This window comes from Epinephelus lanceolatus, chromosome 14, assembly GCF_041903045.1.
Source record: "Epinephelus lanceolatus isolate andai-2023 chromosome 14, ASM4190304v1, whole genome shotgun sequence".
In the NCBI taxonomy this organism is placed as follows: Eukaryota; Metazoa; Chordata; class Actinopteri; order Perciformes; family Serranidae; genus Epinephelus; species Epinephelus lanceolatus.
In genome coordinates this window covers 26143502-26163618 of record NC_135747.1, presented here as the reverse complement: position 1 = coordinate 26163618, position 20117 = coordinate 26143502, and the positions used below count along the sequence as shown (strand labels likewise).

General features: G+C 44.0%; 1 protein-coding gene across 1 annotated transcript in view; it reads right to left on the bottom strand.

Moving 5' to 3' along the window:
• Positions 1 to 19890, bottom strand: part of anos1 (anosmin 1) — a 52419-nt gene extending 32529 nt beyond the window's left edge. Inside the window, exons 1-2 of the mRNA XM_033613775.2 lie at positions 19658 to 19890; positions 13354 to 13401 (exon numbers count right to left, since the gene is read on the bottom strand). Coding sequence (XP_033469666.1) covers positions 13354 to 13401; positions 19658 to 19849 — 240 coding nt within the window. The 5' untranslated portion in view covers positions 19850 to 19890. The remainder of the gene's footprint in view (positions 1 to 13353; positions 13402 to 19657) is intronic.
• Positions 19891 to 20117: the final 227 nt, after the last annotated feature.

The window sequence follows — 20117 nt, the reverse complement described above, 5'->3', positions numbered from 1 at the left end:
ATCCATAGCGGTCTTTCACTCCCCATTTCACGCTGTAATAAAACGCAGCAGTTGTTACTCTGGGGGATCCTGAAAGGCATTCTGTGGGGCCGATGAGAGAGTCAGGCTGAATGGTGGCCAATGCCACAGCCCATCTTCACTTTGTCATGGCTGGGACGAGGCGGAGGGGAGGTGGAGGGAGTGAAGAGGGGAAGATGGGGGAGGAGAGGGAAGGGGGAGAGGTACGGTGGGGTGTTGGTTGGTGTGCACAGAAGTGCCTTTCTCCATCACTGGAGCGTAGTTATCTCCGCCCGACGCAAAAATGCTAAACTATGAAAAAAGTGCATAAATAAAATGTCACGCGAGGGTTTTGTTTTAGTTAATGAAGCATGAACTGCTACCAGAGGAGATTGCCCCCGGCTTAAAAATACACAGTGTATACAAAATAAAGATGGGTAATAATTCATACTGATGCAGATGACATTTTCCATTTTGCCAGAGCATATTTGTACAGTCACAGAGAGATGAGCGAGACAGCTATGACTGATCCTGTTATTTTGTAAATGAAGTCAAGCAGACGTAAAACTGTGCACTAACACATGTGGGTACCTGCACTTCTCCTACACCTAAAATGTGGACTTCCCCAATATGTTTTCTCTCTGTCGATCCAAGCTCTGACGGTCAGCGTGAAGCTCGAGTGGCGCCAACATATATTTACAAGGTGCCTTTGTGGCCCCTCGGGACGGAGCAGCTGCTGTCTGCTTCTCTGGGAGACTCAGATATGGAGGAATCTCTGTTGTTGATCACACACATTGTAAATCTCACCTCCAATCTCATTGAGTTATGGCTATTTTCTGCTGCCCCGGCGCTTTTCACACTCCCGTTGACCGGACTCAATTATTCCAGCAGCTCTCAGTCCTCTGCTCATATCTATCGACCCATCCAGTCGCCGGGCTCTGCTCTCCCCTCTATTGAAACAGGCACTTACTCCACATATTCACTCACTTCTCACTCTATTTCACTTTTATTTGGCTGTCTGTCATCTCCCCTCGACTTCCCCAGTTTCTTCTTGGTTCTTATCTGCCTTTCATTCTCCTGCACTCTCAGACCATGTCCGCTCTAATCCAGATAAATTTTAAAACTCATCTTTTTCTCTCTGTTCTGGCCCTCCATCTGCACTAAGCCAGCGAGATCAAGCTCCAAAAATGGATGTTTTCCAAAACTCTCTCCAAAGTAGATAAATTCGAAAACACTAGGCTCACGTTGCAGCGCAGACAAAGACTGAGCTTTTTATCATGTGATATATCTTTCACAAACATGGCCAATGCACTTTCACTTGCCAGCAATGTTATAAGGCCATGTTTCTGTAGCCTCCAACTTTTGTCTGTTATCATTTTTTGTGTTCGTGTTTTCCGAGCCCATGGCCAAGCACACAACACAGGTGATGTCACTGACACATGTTTTGTATCTGTTGTAAGGCAACTGCACAAATGCAAAAGAGAGTAATTTAATGAAATATGCCAATGCCAGACTGCATTTCATGTGGAGACATTTTGGAGCCTGGATTTGAGTTTATCATTGTATGCCATCTTGGCAAAATCCAAACATGGTCAAAGTGGAGAAAGGGTTGGGATGTGTTGAGGTGGGATGCAAGCAACATTACCGTCCCACATACCTCTGACATTTATCAAAGAACACTTTACAGATGATGGTTGGGAGAGTTTCATAACTCTCTGAAGTGCCACTTACCTAATACTGTCTATGCAGAAAGCACTGCATGCCCAAAATAAGCGCTACTATTACAGTTAGCCCTGAACAGCACAAAGACATGGACATTAATTACCATGGCAACAATCAAAGCTTAGAAGCCTCGAGGCATTCAGGTCAGCACTAATTTCAACCAAAAATAGGTTCAGAGCCCAGAAAGTTTATTCCCAGCCAGAACCAAAAGCAGCAGGTTTTTCTTGACCTAAAGTGCGAAGTCTACAAGTTAGAAAGAGAGCATGGAGAAGGCAACAATAGAGAATACAATTGTCTCTAGTTGACCCATGCTTGTTTTATGGATAAAAACTAATACCTGTTATAACAGAACAAAAGTTTCCAAGTTATCAATGCGATCCGCCATCTTGCCACCACTGTCTCCTTTCGTTGTGCATTGTGCAACACCCTTTGTGATTACAATGGTTCTGTAGCCTGGAAATCCAGACTCAAATCTAGAAAGATTTTGAGTCTGGCCCTCACCGATACACCCTTCCTACCCAAGGGGCGGCACTAACTGAGGCATTTCAAATGCCGCCGCACGCAATTGGATAGCACGATGGCCAATTAGAGCAAAAAACAAGGTGACATATTCATTGCACTAAGCCCCATTTGTTTGCCGAACAGTGAGGCTAACTGATATATTATGCTTTTGCTGTATCCTGTCGGTAAAACAGCAAAAACGTCCTTCCTAGAAACAAAGGCTTCTAGGTCAGTCTTCTGTTCCTCTCTCAAGGAAAAAGATAAGTGTAGTTGGCTTAGCGTGTCTTCCAAAGCTAAACTGAATGGACGCGGTCCTTCAGTAGCTGCCATCTTAGCTGTTTACTTTTCGACTCCTATGGCGCAGTGCTGTCGTCATCATGTTACGCCCGCCCAGAGCCCGCCTCTGTCTGATAGACTGATTGGTCCGATAGGCGATTCAGCGGGCTCTGCTCAGTGGGGGCCCTAGCAAATTAGAATTTGCAAATTAGAATTTGCTAGGGGCGGGGCATCTAGATTTCCAGGATAATGGTTCTGTTCAAAACTGGTAGAAATGTGGGCTAGTTCACTAGATAGCACCGAGGTTCTCAGAGTCCTGAGCAGAACCAGTTCAAGAACAAGACCTGATTTGGTGGAAAAGGCTGTTTGAAACACAAAGTAAGCAACCACAGAAGAAGTGAGCAAACTAAACTTCGAGGAGGGCTGCATCTACCAGTACTTAGCACTCACTGATCAATTAATCATTTTATCAGTAAAATGTCATAAAAGTATTGTAAAAGTGTCCATTATAATTTCACAGAGCCCAAGGGGAAAAATTTTAATTGCCTGTTTTATCTGACCAACCACTTAAAAGCCAGGATCCTCGATTCTTGACCCTTGAATAATTCCAGATTCATCAGCATTATGGTGGACATGACTCTGCGCTCCCTCTCTGTCTGTCACTTGCTCCCTCTCTCCGCCTCTGTTCTCTGTGGAGAGCCAGAATGAGGGCCATTACTCTTGGTAATTTTCCTGTTTTCTCCCCATTCTTATTCATGGCACAGGCCCTACTTCAAGCTGCCTCTCAGAATTCAAAGTCAGCTTGATTCGCATCCAAAATTTACTTTTGAGGGCAAACAAGGAGTAGCATGCCTAAAATCTTTGTAGCTGCCTTTCACACGAAACCCACAGAGACTATGATTCCAGTTTAACCAGGCTGAAACATATTTCATCAAGCTCTGGAACTGTGATCTTAACAAGTGTAAAATCATACGCTGGCGAGGCTTTCCAATATGTCTCTGACGTCCCATTAAGTTCCAAAGGACTGCAAAAATATGGCAAGTAAATCAGGAAGAAGATATCCCCGTCCTGAGCTGTTATAAAAACTAGTCACGCCATTTCCTCAACCTTACGCGACCTTATAGCGTGTTAAGTCCATGAGATATCGCATATTTAATTTCTGCGCTGCCGTAAATCAGCACGTGTGTGTTGAGCAGACAGTGGGTTGGATCAGGTGGATCAAAAAGATTAACGGCGTGCTGATTTGAGATGTGACTCTGCAACTCTATACGCAGCGAGCTCACACGGGTGCTGATAAATATGGAATGAGGTTTTCCAAAGAGCAGAAGGTCACTCATCTAAATGCCACAGTTTAATGTTGAAATCACATTAGCGCGGTTTGAATCATTTTCCAGTCAATGCCGTTGTTTCATTTGCAACTTAAACTAACAGAAAGAGCTGTGTGTGTCAATGAAAGTGCATCTTAAATATTCATACAAAGTTTTGGTCTGATATTTGAGGGGGTGCACAGATAAAATTAAAACGCAGTGGCTGCTGTGGGGTTTTCTATTCTGCAATTACATAAGCCTCTGCAAACTAACAGGCTCACAGTGTCAGCGCTGTATTCGGAATGAGACAAGACAACAATTACAGCATGTCGGTGATCCTGCGCTTCATTTGTTCCCACTGCCTAAGTATTGGAGATATGTGGCACCTGTGTGCGATGCCAGGTAAGCTATGTGTGTGGAGCAAATTGGTGTCTGCTCTTGTTTGTCTCCCTAAAGATACAGGTGTCTAAACTGTATGGAAATTCAGCATTAGGTGCAGTGGGTGCCTATCATTTCTGTATCTATTTATCACGTCTGTCATAGCTGGTCTGAAGGAGGACAAGCTGCCTGTTAGCAACACCCTGCAGCACCAGTGGCACCCCTAAGGGGGACCAAGAGGAACCATGCCTCCCCTAACACAATAGCTGCTTACCCAGGTGAACTAAGGCCGACATTACTGTCTTTAAAAGGCTGTGGCGTTCTCGTTTCTTAAGCATGTGCAAAGGTAGTGACATCATGTGAAACTAGACAACCTAAGGCATCCAGTGGTACCAACCATGTCGGCATAGCTTGTCTAAAAGGGGGCTCAATAACACTCCATATTCTGGCTAAATATTGGCTCGGAAACAAATGGCATGGCATCTCCATGAACTTTAACCTCAAGGTATGAATTTTCTGAATGAAAATGGGCTCCATGGGTATCCACGAGTCTCCCCTACACCTGAAATGGCTTGTTCCCAGTAAATATTTTGCTCCCTACAATTCATGCACTCCTTCAAATTAAAGCTGTATATTTGTCTTTTTTGAGGAACGGCGTATTTGAAAAGCGAAAAATCACCTAATAGATACACTGAACATTAAAACAGGATCGTTGTGGAGCTCACAATGTAATCCATGCATGTCAGATAATTAGCAATATTAGCTATAAAGTAAGACACCAAAGTATATCTGCATGCGATTTCTTAGCTCTTCATAATGACATAGTTTTCAGCTAGTCTATATATTACTTATGGCTTTTGATTTTTGTGTGTCACGCCAAGATTTTCAGTGGCCCCATTTGTCATCATTGCACCACCTGAGAAATAGATGTCAGCGTAATTTTGTCCATGTCTGCTTAACATCACAATCTAAAAATGGAATAAGACAGGGCCTGCCAGCAACAGTAACTTGTCGACAACATTTCTTAATGTAAGTAATACAGGATGATAACCACGCCAATTAGCTCACACCAAGATTGATAGAGACTTTTACACTCTTACACGACACATTTTCCAAATCTCCAAGTGTTTTACAGCCCTGAGAGGGACGTATGCTGCAGACGTTGCCAGCGTCATAATTCCTTCATATTTACAACCAACTAAAACACTGTAGTATTCCAGCTCTAGAGGGGGTGAACTGAAACGGATATGGTTCAAGACTCTGTTTTGTTTCTCGAAACCTGGCTCGGAGACGGTGAGTAACCTAGCAGGTGGTGTCACAGACATTCTTTGAGCATCACTTTAATTATTAATTTAAATGCAGTGGAGGGCGCAGACAACAAAGAGCTGAAAAGGAATAGCTTGGCAGAAAGTGAGAAGAAAAAGAGGAGGAGCAGGAGGGGCAGTGCATGAATTATACATTTACCCCACAATCAGAGATGCCTGCCTTATTTATGAGCAAAAAAAGCCCACACAGCGTAGCCAGAATTGTGCTTTGTCTGCTGTGGAATGCAATAGCAGTTCACTTAATACTTAATGACTCTGAAGTTTCACCCAGACACCCCTCCCATGCACACACACACACACACACACACACACACACACACACACACCCCTCCTCTGAGAGGCCTCCTTCTCTTACAGGTCCTCTGCCATCTCATGTTGTTATGTTCCGCAGTGACAAGAGTCAAACTTACAGTGGCTGTAACCAGAGCCTCAGTTATCACCTACCTCTGGGCTCAGTTTACATTTCATGACAATTAGACTCAACAGGATGTATCCATCATGTGGGGTCAGATCGGTGATAAAGGAGGTCTGTCTCTGTGTGACGTGGCATGGGAAAGCCAAACCCTCTCCGCTGTTCTCCGAAGCAAAAAAACACCAATGTCAGATCTGCCCTACACATGATTTACTGTCTTTACTCCCACACCATCACACTGAATAATGTCACGCTGACAGATGCATACGAGCGCAGTTGAAAATGCGATCAAATGATAAAACACTTCCTCAGCGCCAAAGCCATTTATCCAAACTGTCTATACAGTTGATTTACAGCATTGATAACAAACTCGCAGAAGATGAAAAATGAATTTCCGTCAGTGCGGATTGAGGAGATAGTAAACAAGATAAAAGGATGTCAGCCCCCACTGGTTTGTTCAACCAGTGACCGCTCGAGCCGTCTCAATCCCCTCGCCATCTGAAATGAAATGAGACCTGGAGATTCTGTCTCAATGTAGGCCAACAACATGTAAAACACGACGCGCCGTTGAGGGGGACTAAAGCCGCCCTAATCCCATGCTGCAGTCACATTCCACCACTATCTCCACTTGTTTATTTGAGCCTCAGAAACACTTGAAATTCACTAATCCTACTTGCCCTCGCCAGCCTCCAGTAACAGCTCCTCACACCAGTGCAACACGTAGATTGAGAGGTAACGTGCGCCTCATTCCACGCACCTGGTGCAATGATTGATTTCTCTTTTATATGTATTTCAAAAGTGGAGAACAAAAGACTTTTCAAAGAGCGGGCAAACCTGGGCAAGCTGAGTGGGAAGAGTCACAAGAAGGCGGTTTTATTCATCACGGATACATGTACAGTCTGGAAATTTCGACTACTCTGCTGAAGTAATCACGTCCAGGGTAAAGGTCAAGAGAGCTGTCGATCACAGAGTCTCTGACACACATTTTGGTTCTTCGTCGTCCTGAAACTGTCACACACAATCTGCAGGATTTATCTGCGGGATGCAACTGCTTTGAGTGGAGCTGGAATAAATTGATAAGCCAACATCTACTAAGTACATCAGCTTTAAGATTCTTACGTTTTAATCTCCTCTTCTTCAATGTGACCGTTGGCACGATTAGGTCTGTAAGGATATATTAACATGGACTATGAATAAAGCTGTAGAATAATTCCTTGCTTCAGCACCTCTCGATACGCAAGCTCAGGGAGGGAAGAGACAGCAAAGTCAACATGAAAGGTACGCAGTAATCTATGATACTCAGCCAATCCATCCTCAGAAAGAGAATAAACACTTGGATGACAGCAGATTGTCTCAGTGTGACTGGTCATTATTGCTAAAAGAGGATTTCACAGCAGCTTTCATTACATTAATCCTTCAAGGGAATGAAAACCCATCTGACAGGGAGAACATGTGAAATCATCGCTCAGATATTGAACAGACAGCATTGCAGAGAGCAGCTTTAGATGTGAGCTTTCACTGTGGAGGAAGTCTAAACTGCAGTTCCACTGCCTCTTCGTCTCCTCTCCTGTGGCCACGTCTTTAGTTTTCTGCTGTGGGGGGTTTTCATTCTCTGCCACCCACCATGTGAATAATGAGCTCCACAGATAGCAGCCAATGAAGCGACCCCCCCTTTAGCCAGTGAAACTTAACAACCATGTCCAGATCAGGTCCTTCCTGCTGGGACTGACCAGCCCTGCTTCACACTCCTCCGCCACCCACCCACACACACACACACACACACAGCCTCAAACTAGATAAAACACATGAAGAAAGGCTTCCGAGAAAGTACAGCGACAGCTCTTTGCCTGAACTCCAGCACCTCGGAACTCTTCGACACATATATATGAAATTAGAAAATCAATTAAGACTGTTTCTCGAATTTTTACACTCTGCTTAGCAGCCCCACTGACAGCCAATCCAGACACACTGGCCACTTGACAGATTGATTTCTAGTCCAGCTTGCTTTGAGGTGTTGGTGCTGGTAATGTGGCTAACACAGGGAGGTGAGACGAACGTCTGGCCTCAGCATGACCAAAAGGTGCTTTGAAGTCCTTCTAAGCACCTAACAATCCCAGCCCTGCCCGGCTGTAAACCCACCAACCAGCACCCACTTTATCACATCTTTTCAAAATATACTACCTACCGCCAAAGAAAAGATGACCACACAAAAGACTTGTAAACTGCATCAGCACACTCGGAAAGCCTCAAGTGAAAGTGACCATTCCCAAAAGTATGCGCTGTTATTTTTGTTTTTAATTAAGATTCATATAAACTGCAGAACTAGGCGGCGCTTTTGAGGTAAATTTATAGCTTCAACTGACCCGGAAAAAAAGAACAACCGATGGGAAGTTTGACCACTTTATTTTGGCGTGAGAAAATGTGGGCTTTGGACGAGGGGGGGGCTGACAAGAAAGACACTTTTGAATGAGACATAGTAGCATTCCAGTGATTGTTATTCAGGCTCCAAAGCTTCCGACATGTGAAGACGAGGGCGCATCTAATCCAAAAGAGTAAACACTTCTTATTCTTGTGTTGGTATGTGCAGCTCAGGACGTGATTGGTAGAAAAGACATTCAAAAGAGCCACCTGGGATATGTGAGACATCTATGAAAGACATGCACGACTCATTGGCGTCAAATGCCGACTAGACAATGTTGCATTATAAAGCTTTTCTCTCTGGAAACTCCTGATAAATAAAAGGGCAAGGATGTGGCAGGTTAAGGGAAATGTAAGGCTAAGTCAACATCTCCCTGCTTAAAAGATGCTTTATTACAGGCTGGCGTTTTAGCTCTCTTCAGCTCAATTATCACCACTCAATCTAATTCATTGAGAGATCAGCCTCCACGGAGGAATAAGTACACTGATTTTAAAAAATGTTCAGGATATTCGGCGTGTTTACAAGAAAAATATGACACTTTTCTTCCTCAGGAGTTATAAGTGGTGGCCACGTTCCAATGACTCACCACAGGCCAACTTATCCAGGCGTAATGCACATGTCCTTTCTTCTCTTCCTTCCCTGAGAGAAGTTTGAGTAATGAAGCGCACCGCTTTGTTGTAGAGCGGCATTTAGCTGCCTTAAGTCAATCCTAGCATTTGATTTGGAGCCTGGATCACACCCATGGGAGAAAAGCAAGCCCCGCTAATATCAGCCATGCTCTGAATGTGGAAAGCTTCTTGGCTGCTTCTGCACGCTCTCCCATGCGCACGCACAAAATCTATTTTCTTTGCACCAGCAGGAAAAGAGAACACCCTGGAGTTTTACAAACTTTCAGGGAACACATCCAAACTTCTCAAGTTGGGGAGCTCTAACAGTAGGGAGACAAAATGACAATAGCTCATAGAAAACGCCTGCTGTGTGTTCTCCTGGCGTCTCCCCACTGAATGGAGTTTGTCTGCTGGTCCAGTGTTATGGCATGATAATGACTCCCCGGCTCTCCAAATGCCACCTCGCTCCGCTCTGGAGAGAGGGGCAAGCAGGTTAATTACCATGACAATGGGGACACTGAGAGCGGGGCCGGCTCTGGACACTGCATAAGAGATGACCGGGATGACTTTGTCTTCACAAATGGAAGGCGGGAGGCTTTGATTTCCTAAAACGCAGACAGATGGACGGGGTCACAGCAGCTTTGTCTAAATTATTAGGCAGCCCTTCCTCGCATTTTCCTCACGGGCAGGGAGCTCCCTGACGCCCTTTAACAGAGCGCTGGGTGGACAGGCCTTCTGCCCTAACGCACTCCCCGGGAGCCACTGCCTTTGTCTCTCTGTTTGACCGTGCGCCGTTCATGAAGTGAAGAGGCTAATCAGCGGCTGTAGAGCTATTCACAGGGAACCACTGTACAGCATGGGCCCATTTGGTACAATTGTTAAAGTGGCCACAATAGCTCTGTGTTTTGACACACTACACACAGGCCCTGAGTGTGCACTCAAGGCATTGATGTGGAAGTGAAGTGTGGTGGTGTTTGCTACCAAAATATTGACTTCTGGCCGCAAATTAAACTCCAGCACTGTGCCCTGGCCTGCATCCTGAATGGCTGAACCTAAAACCTAGGATACAATTAAATTAATTAAATTCAGAGAGCCCTTGAAACGATTTTGGAATGGCAGAGCGGTCGAGCACCACATTTGTGCAGCAGTAACACAAGCATATCATTATTTTTAAGGGCTTACATCAAATCCAGCCTCATTTATTTACAGCCCACCAGTAGGATAAAGAAGTGCTAACTGACATGCTTGTTAGAACGCAGAGAACAAGAAGTTCATTAAAGAGTGTTTTTGGACATTTGCAGCAGGGTTTCAGCAATGTTAGCTGGTTGATTATGAAAACAGTATGCTGTGCTTGGACTCACAGCCAGCGAAAGCCTTTTTCAAACACAAAACTCTGCCGAATGACTGGGGACTGACGAGTGCCAAGAGCCAATGTTGGCCATCACAGTGGAAAGGAGAGAAACAAGTTTCACAGTATCATGGTGAAAACAAAGGAGGTTTGCCTTCTTAAGTGTCTGTGCATAAACGTGTCACAGATGATTTAAGATAATATATATGACATACTCTTGATCGCAGATTTAGCTTTAGAGACAAACTTAAGTTGACTGCGCTCTGCCTCGAGAAGCTTAAATTACAACATGCTGTGTAATAGCAGAACTTAATCATAAGGTGTAACGTGATTTAACAACAAGCTTACACTTTACACACAGATCAGGACACATTCAGAGACATGACAGGTTAGATAATGTTGTAAACATATGCAAAGAGGTTTTAGAGAAGCAACCTGGGCAGCACAAAGAACAATAGCCTGGCTGTATCCCAGGCAAATGCAAATTGCCAAGGAAACAATTTGAAATTCAAAAGAGGAATTAAAAAATCAAACACAAAGGGATATTTTGCAAGGCAACTGATACCAGACACTGATTGTGATTAATACGAACACCGAACGTGAGGCCATGTTAAGTAAGCACACGAAAAAAATCTGCATTTTCCTCAATTTCCAATTAATCACAATCAATGCAATGATGTGATTTGCCCAAATCACAGCATGCTTTCCTCCATAAGTACACCAAGATCTGTGGACGTTTGAGTAAGAACAATAAATGCATACAAGGGCTGTGTTTGAAATCACACACTAACATACGCACGATAAGTATGACGGAGAATTGTAGTCCGTTCACACTGCATGGTATGTGGACTTTGCGTAGCCAGAAATGTCCGGATACATTACCAAGAATTTCTGAGTAAGAGATGTCAACTTTCTGTATATACCCAACTGTCCCACAATGCACTGCATCCCCTTTAAACTGCACAACAGTGGGCATTTAGAGTGAGGCTAAAAGCTGTTTAAACCAGTGGTTCCCAACAGGTCCAGCCACAGGTTCTAGATTTCTCCTTAGTCATTGGTTGAAGCTCTACACAGTTTTAAACATTCGGGTTCATACTTGCATTTGACATGCCGTAAAGCTAGTGTGCTGTCTCTCTCAAGTAGCTGTCTGTTAGTCACTCCCTGTACAGCAGGAGATGGCACTTCAAAATAAAAGCTTTGTCCCGCAAAGTCCGTGTACTTTTTTTATGTATGTTTTTTACAGACATGACACTGGGGGTCCATTCAGAATGAACCCAAGACCCACTTTTGGACCACGGCCCACCAGTTGGGAACCACTGGTTTATGGAATACTTCACTCACAAACTTTGTTTTTTTCGCCAACATTCTGCATTTAACAAGAGCAAAACTATGTCAAAACATCCATTCACAAACTCAGACAACTCGTGCAGTATAATCCAAGTGTCATTTATCCAGTCATTTGTTCAGCACTTACCAAACACATGCATTGTCATTAAAAATGTTACAATATAAAACACTTTTACCCATGAGTAGCTCACCCTGAGCGTGCTTGAGCATGAGCATGCGTATGAGTTTCACTTGAGTACATACTGAGCATGCGACTGTACAAATGAGACTTGGATTATACTGCAGGAGTTGTGTGAGAGTTTGTAATCAAATGTTTTGATATAGTTTTACTGTTGTTCCCTGTTCACTTCAATTCATGAACAGTGTTCATCTTTTTTTGGATTCTCCGTTCACTGTGGAGGCATACGAGAAAGACAAAGTTTGCTTTACAAATTTAAGGTAACACAGAGTGAGTAATGAATATGCAAATGGTTATTTTGCAGGTGAAGTATCCCTTTAATATGCCACTTTATTACATTTTAAATATCTTTTCAGGGGAGAATTTAAGTATTTAGATTCCCAATATGTGGTCAGTTTTTTCAAGTAACGCCTGTTTGGATATTTGCTGCAATATTTCGGAGATGTGAGAGCCACTGGCCAGGTTACACCTAATGAAACGTAGCAAAACATTTATTCAAACGAAAACGATGGCGCGTTCACAGACGCACTGCCTTTTAGTGTGGTGGGTTTACTCTAGTTCAATTTCGAGGGGCTTTTATGGCACGGGAAACACATTTTGCTTTCCCATAGCAAGTGTGAAATATAAACAAAAATGTGCACAGTGTGCCCCAGCTGTCAGTCATATGATGCAGTCACATGACTGTCTTGCTGGTAATACTTAATCTTTTGCTTAGTAGGCAGCATACAGTACATACAGATCGAGTGTGTGGTGGTATGTGATTCCGAACACAGCCAACAACGACATCTCATTTGTCATCACCACAACAACAACACACATCCTGCATTTTATTCAGACAATGTATACGTGTTGTCTATGTCCTACTTTGAGTCCTCATGGGCAAACAGCATTGAATCACGCTTTCACGGTCTGTGTGTGAGGAGATGAGAGCCTCTGACAGCTACAGAGAGCATTGCTCAGATTTCTACTTGGACTGCGCTCTCCTAGCGTATCATGCTCCTTATTTCAGCTCCATAGTGTTCTCTGTCTTCAGTCTATACGGCACATCTCCGAGGGCCTTGTCAACAGCTCCGGGAGAGTCTGATAGAATATGTCAGCGCCATCTTTTCAGAGCAGCTGTCAACACCAGCTTTGTATCAACCTTCTCTGGGACAGGGCACGAAACACAAACAAGCCCTACGGGAGGCGAAGCGTAATGCAACCTTACTGAAAATTCCAAAAGACACGAGCGGGAAAAACAATCAGGGTTTGGTCTCATAAATCGACACACATTTAACCTTTTAAATTCTATTTAACTGTGTTTAATTGCATCCCATTTACAAGAGCAAATCGGTATCAAATGTAAGGACTGGCTGAAAAGAAAAAGAGGTTTTCTCATGATAGTCTATGTCAACAGTTCTCCAAGTGATTCCTGCAGGCATGATAAAACAAGTCCTGTCGTGACTCGCGCACTTTATGTTGTATTATCCTCTGATAATGAGGCATGTATGTATGTGGCATGTGCCTCATTCATGAAAGACGGGAAACCACACTACCTTGGAGCACTGCTTGTGATTCTGGCACCACACCAAGGATCCATTATTCTGTAAAGAAGAGGGAAAAATATCATCAGTCATCGGAGAAATACAGTTACAATTAACAATTCATCACATGAACATGTGGCTTTGACCCTCTCCTATCAAAATACAGCCCAATACTTTCCTTAAGTCAAGGCCCTTTTTGAGGAACAATAATGCTAACAATAGTAAGAGTCAGCTTTGCGTGCTGATTGCATGTACCCCAAGCAGGAAAGCGGGGTCAGTGGCACCAGGGCTGGGGCAAACCTCTGGTCAGTTTCAGCAGAGCATAGTGACCTCAGCTTTTCTGTGGGGCCCGTTTGATCTCTCAACAGACGTCCCCAAGGTCACCGAGGCGAGAACTGATGTCAGCACTCCTGTGCAGACTGCAGATACTGCCAATTTCCTTTAATTGCCATGGAAGTGCCACCTTCTGCGCTTCAGCGAGGCAAACATTTGGTCCTAATAGTGCTGCGTATTTATAAATCGTCTACGTGTAAATATGGGGAGTTGTTGAGCGAAGGACCGGTGGGGGTAAATGGCCTGTGCAAGTGGTCATTTCCTGAATTCCATTAGGGCGAGGAATTATGCTGTCATCTTCTGCAAACATAATTGTGCTTGGATGGCGAGTGCAAGGCTAGCGCTACGGAATAAATGACCAGTTGTTCAACATGAGAGAGATGAAATGTTTAGTGATGTGTATCAGAAGATGTGACATTTATATCAATGTTATAAAAACCCTGGAACAACAGTTTTGTCCACCTTTTCTACACCTCTGGATAAGTGATAAAATCAAATGCAAATATTCTCAACAGAGGATCTGGGTTTAAAAGTCAATGGCCTGAAGCTGAGCCTCACTGGATGTTCCCTTTACTTCTGTATGAAAGCGACCGTAGCAGTCGGATACAGCCAAACTTTAGGGTCTGCAGGCAAGAAGTCTGCTTCAGTTCAATGTCAAGTTCAAAGCCTTTTCCCACAATGTAATCCAGAAGAAATTTCCCATGAGACCTTAGGAGAGAACTTATCATTAAAGGGTTTAATTTGACATCCAGTACCAGTAAGTGCTGTGCTTTTAGTGTCAAGGATAATGGTCAAATGGCTTCAAAGGAATCCATGATTGTATGGTCATGTCTTGGGAGAATCTCTTCAACAAAAAAACTGCAGATAAGGATGAAAAATATATGAGTCTGAGCACCAAGGAGACTCGGACTAGTTGTTTCACTTTGTTACAAAGAAGAAGTGGGCATGAGTGCTAACTTGTCTGAGGAGTTTTGAGTGCATCAGCAAGTTTTCTGTGCAGAGAACATCTTCATTCTGTTTGGCCAAATGTTGATTAAAATGTAACTTATTCCTCACTACATCCTTTTGTGCAGTATCACAGGATTAAAATCCTTGTGGGCTTCCCTAACTTATAAAAAATGATCGATCCAACCTCGCCAAACGCCCCCGTCGGTGACACGCTGTAAATAAAACCTTGACATTTACACAGGCAGTCAGTACCTCGGGATAATTTATATAGATTGTCACTACTCTCGACCATGTTCTAAATCATCAATCCTGTTTTTGACACCTTTCTTCGCCCATCCATCAGCGGCGACAGGGCCTGATCCACAGAGGAGCTAATTTTGCTGTGTGACAGCATCCCTGTAGAAGAGACGCTCAGCAGGATGTTGCCCCAGCTGTCCAGGCCTGACCCCAACATGTCAGGGACCAACGGGGGAATAATTATAGGTCAGGACTTCATCCCTCTGACTCACCATGACATTCCTCTGCAGCCTGAACATTATGCAGTGCTGAGGACTGTCAAGGACTCCAGTGAATGAATGCTTTCCAGATATCCTCCTGTGTGACTGGGGTCGAGGAGAGGAGACCAGACAGTAGTATATGAATGTGCGGCTAAGGTGAACTCTCGGCTCTGTTAGTGACACTGGTGGAGTCGTGTAAACAGGGGATTTATCACAGAGATACATTATGGCTGTTGTCAGCTGAGAAGACAGAGCAGGTGGCCAGGGGCGTGTTGTATTGTCTAGACAACTGAGAGGAACATGGACAAAAACTCCTTTTATCTTTGAGGGGTGCATTCCACCTTTTGAAAATGGGAATCTTTTGTTTCCTATGAGCCGCTGATTTGGATTAAACGGCTCTCAGATTACACTGATGCATTATTTTTGAATTCTATTTAATCTTGCCTATATGTTTTCCAGCATTAAAGGGACAGACACAAAATCAAAAATGCATATTTTTCCTCTTACCTGTAGTGCTATTTATCAGTGTAGACTGTTTTGTTGTGAGTTGCCGAGTGTTAGAGATATCAGTTGTAGAGATAATGGAACTAGCTGCCACTCCGCTTGTGGTGCTCAAAGCACCAAAACTATACATTTTAAAAACTCTTTCTAGAAATCGGGACCGGGTTACTAAGCAGTTTCATGTAGGGACTATTTTCTTTCCACCAATCTTCACCCACTAACCAAATCACCACACACAAAAGTGTTTGGACGAGAAATCATGGTCGTGAAAGCTTGTGATAGCTGTTAGCTAGCTCAATGGTGCTAGCAGTAGATGCACGCTTCCTTCAGCGCAGTGATACGGCTGGCAGGTGTAGTTTGGTAGAAAGAAAATAGTTCCTATATGAAACTGCTCACAGCAACGTCTGTGGATTACCTTTGGTAACCAGGTCATGAGAATTTGCTGCTGAGTTTTTCAAATGTGTCTTTTTGGCACCACAAGCCGAGTGCCATCTAGTTCCATTACATTCGAGAGAAGGCAGACATCTCTAAGGCCAATATCTCCAACATTCGGCAACTCACACCAAAACAATCTAGACTGATTGACAGCATCGGAGGTAAGAGGAACAATATATGTTTTTGACTTTGGGGTGAAGTGTCCCTTTAACCTATTGGAACTACTACTGAGACCTTGTGCATTTGTGGCCAAGTTAACAGGAGACGGGACTTCAAAGGACAGCCTGTTGTCTCTGTGTGTCCTTGGACGGCCAAGAGGTCCTCAGGCAACACCAAAATAACTGATCCTTCAGGGCACATATGCAACACTAAAATAAAGGGCCTCAAGATTTAGGCTTTGACTTGAGTGGGTGTGAGGGCTGTGGTCACTCGGCTCATCAATTATTCACTTTATATGAATTATTTGACAGGGGCTCTGAAAGTGAGCTAATGTGTCCAGCGCTCATCCAATGTTAACATAAAAGGGTGTTTCAGAAATCTCAAACAACACTGGTGTAGAGTTGTCCCCACTTAGGAATGAGGGCTATTTGTCAAATGAGGTAGCTCAGGGTGTAGCAGCTCTCGGGGCTGAGATTTACAGACAGGACTGTCATGGTTTAAAAGCATTTACAGAGAGGTGAGGCCAAGCTACATAGACCTCTATTCATCCGCTGTCTTCACTAATGAAAAACTCCACACATGAGACGAGCACTGGCTGAGGTTTGATTCCACCGCAGGTTATTTAATATCAAAGGCGAAAACAAGGGGACACGGAAAAACTACTTTCCAATGTTTTTTCTTCCCTTCGCTTCAAACACAAATCTCTCAAGCAAGATGCTTAGACTTTACTGTGCAGCACATTAGAAGTGAATGACTGAATTTAAAATGTTTTTATTGCTCTGAATGTAATAACAAGACCGCATGGACACACCTTGTTTTTGGCTTTGCAGGTCCCCACATAAATAATCCACTACAAGGCTGATGCTTTCAGAATACATTATTGCACAGCGCTCCCAGCTCGCTCTTAATATTTTAAAGTGTCCGAGGCTAATATTTATGGTTGGGTGTTCCCCTCTGTCTATTGTACAGGGGTGACAAGTTCCCCAAATGTGGAGTAAAATGTCAATAAATCTGTATTTGGAAACACTATTACATCAATAAATCTACAGTTGCCATAAATCTGACAAGCAATGGCCGACCCATGGGTTTCTAACTCTGCGACTCCATGCTTGTTTCCATTTGACACTAATTCATAATTGGGACAATTAAAACAAAAGTGTCTGATTTGTCCTCCCGATTCAGCCACATAAAAAGGAAAAGACACGTGGGTGTTCGTAACATCTGCAAGTGCTAAATTCTCCAAGTATCGTTCCAGTATTCACAGAATGATCACATTAAAGCTGATATGAAAAACAGAGTTTTAAATTCCAGCTGCAGAACGTGTTAAGAGGACAAATTGTCTCTTGTACCATGACCAAAATAAGTAGTGGTTCATATAGATTACAAGATATTGAGTAGACACAGTAAAATATTAAGAAACAGTAGGCAAAAGTCACCGCTTTGACATACAGCCCAGGCATTTCATTTCCATTAAAATGGAAAGTGTTGTGTGTCTTGGTTTTCCTATTGAGTATTAAATGACCCCTGAAGGATGTCCGAGTTGAATTAAGAGGTCTGTCGTCTCAATCACTGGAGTGGAGCTCCGAGCTGCTGCGTGTTGGCCCGTCGCTGTAATAAGATCTGGCAGAGGAAGCAGATCCACCTGTAGGTTGTGCTGACTGAGCATGCTCAAGTGTTGTGGCAACAGTACATTAGAGCTTATCACATTTAGCACAATTGGGCGCCAGCATTTAGCAGGAAGGTGACCTCGGCGGAGCGGCATCAGTAGCTCAGCGTGTATCCTCGACATGCCTATGAGGTGTGATGCTGGCATTTATTGGCAGGGCCAGGGGGTAGAGGGCGTGGAAGGGGGGGAAGCCATATGTTTTTGCAGCTGACCAGACCCCCCATTTTCACATGAAAGGCCTGTTGAGAACACAGTGCATAAGACAGTCCTTGCAGATTATCAACAATTGCTTTCTATTCTTAGCCCCACAAGCTTGCTCAAGCAACCTTGCTTATCACTAACCACAAAAATGCTCCTCTCTTTAGACAAATACTTCCCTCTCATTTTCCCCTCGCTGAAAAAAAGGGCTGTCTCAGACTCTGAGGCTCTGCAGTCAATTATATAGACTATTAGCTGTTCATTAGAGGTGAGACTTCCATCAGTTATTTGACTTCTCTGTCAGCTGGTGACTAATTTAATTCCCCCAACTTTGCAACCCAGGGCAGCAGTACACCCTTGGACTCCTCTCAAAAAAAAATCCTGAACCCTGCTCGCCAAGTTGTGAATTAAGAAACACTGTTTTCAATGTGTGTCCTTTGGATGCACAGCACTGCTGTTTTCTTTCCTACCATGATTTTAATTGCACTTAACTGCATTCATCCCTCACCCCAGGTGTAGTTCCCCCCCCCCCCCCCCCCCCCCCCCCCTTTTAATAAAACTGCAGGAATTAACTGCAGTTGGTCTCTTTGTCCCACGGACATGCTTTGAGAACACACCAGATCAATAAGTGCTTTCAAAGTAAAGTTAATTGGTGACAAACAAACAAGCAGTCCACTCTGTTAATACATTAAACCCAATTACAAATTTACCTCCCTCCACAATGTTTCCTGACAACTAAAGGGGGAGTCATTAATGCACCTTGAGAAAGACAAGCTTTGCAAATGCAAATGTGGTGAGCATAAAGGCGGTCACCAGATAGATAGCTGGTGAAAAGGATCAGTGACCAGTCCCCCTTTTCTCCAGAGTCCTGGGAGAGAACAGTGTGTCCAGTGGAGGGTGAAAAACAACTTCTGACACCACACACCAAACCATGCAGAGAATACAGCTAATTCATAGCAGCTTCAAACAAGGGTCCGCATCCCCAACATGCTGTGTGGGGACACTACTGTAAAATTCTCACTGTGAATACATAGTGGCTGCTCTCACATGAGATGCATTATGAATAAGTGGGCAACACAGAGGCGACGCTAGATAGAGTCATAACAGGAGTTAAGTCCATCCCATTTGCACTGGCAGAAACGGGTCTCATTTTCCACTAATTAGCAAGTAATGAATGGAAACTGGCTCCACTGAAAGGCGTCCATCATCCCGTACTCTCAGAAATACTGCAGTGTGTTAATTAGATTTATTCTAAGGAGTCCTACTCTGCACGATCAGTGTGTGTGGCAACTTTACATGCAACTCAAGCCCTTATATAGCAGCTTATATCTGCAACTGGTGCTTAATTTTGATGATTCTTTCCATTTAAAGAGGTTTAATAATCATGTCAGTGACAGAAAAACACAAGTGTTAAAGTATTTCATTAGTGACCTGCTCCTGTCTACTCACAATGGGCTCAAGAGGAACAGGTTAGACTTATGAGGGTGAGGAATCGCCCAGCACACACTCATTCATTATTAAATAACGCACCACCGCGGTTATTGCTGAACTTTGCGCGTCTGTGCCCACATGCTCGTACCTGGGAGTGCTTGAAGAAAGCGGAGATGCGAGTGATGTGCAGGCTGAGGCATCTCGAGGCGCATCTTGCTCGGTAAATACTGGCAGTGAAGAAAGAGTCGTCCTGCTTCCTCGCGGACACACTCCCCGGGCTCATTAGCGCCGTAATCCACAAACACAGGGACACACACACGCTCAGGCTCCTGGAAAACATGCTCCCGCCGTTTGTGTATTTAATCCCTCCACGGATCGGACAATACTGCGTGCAGGCTCCGCCGGAGAAACTAAAGAAACTTCAATTATACACTGGGGAGGAGTCACGGGCTCACGTGCCCTGCGATTGGAGGATGCCGCGGTGACTGACACGCACGCGGAGCGTTAAAGCAGGTAGACTGCTGCTGCATAGTCCTGCACACTGTGCACAGCATGGGCAGGTTGTTCAGTGAGAGGGGGCCTACAAGGATGAAGAAAATGGAAATCAT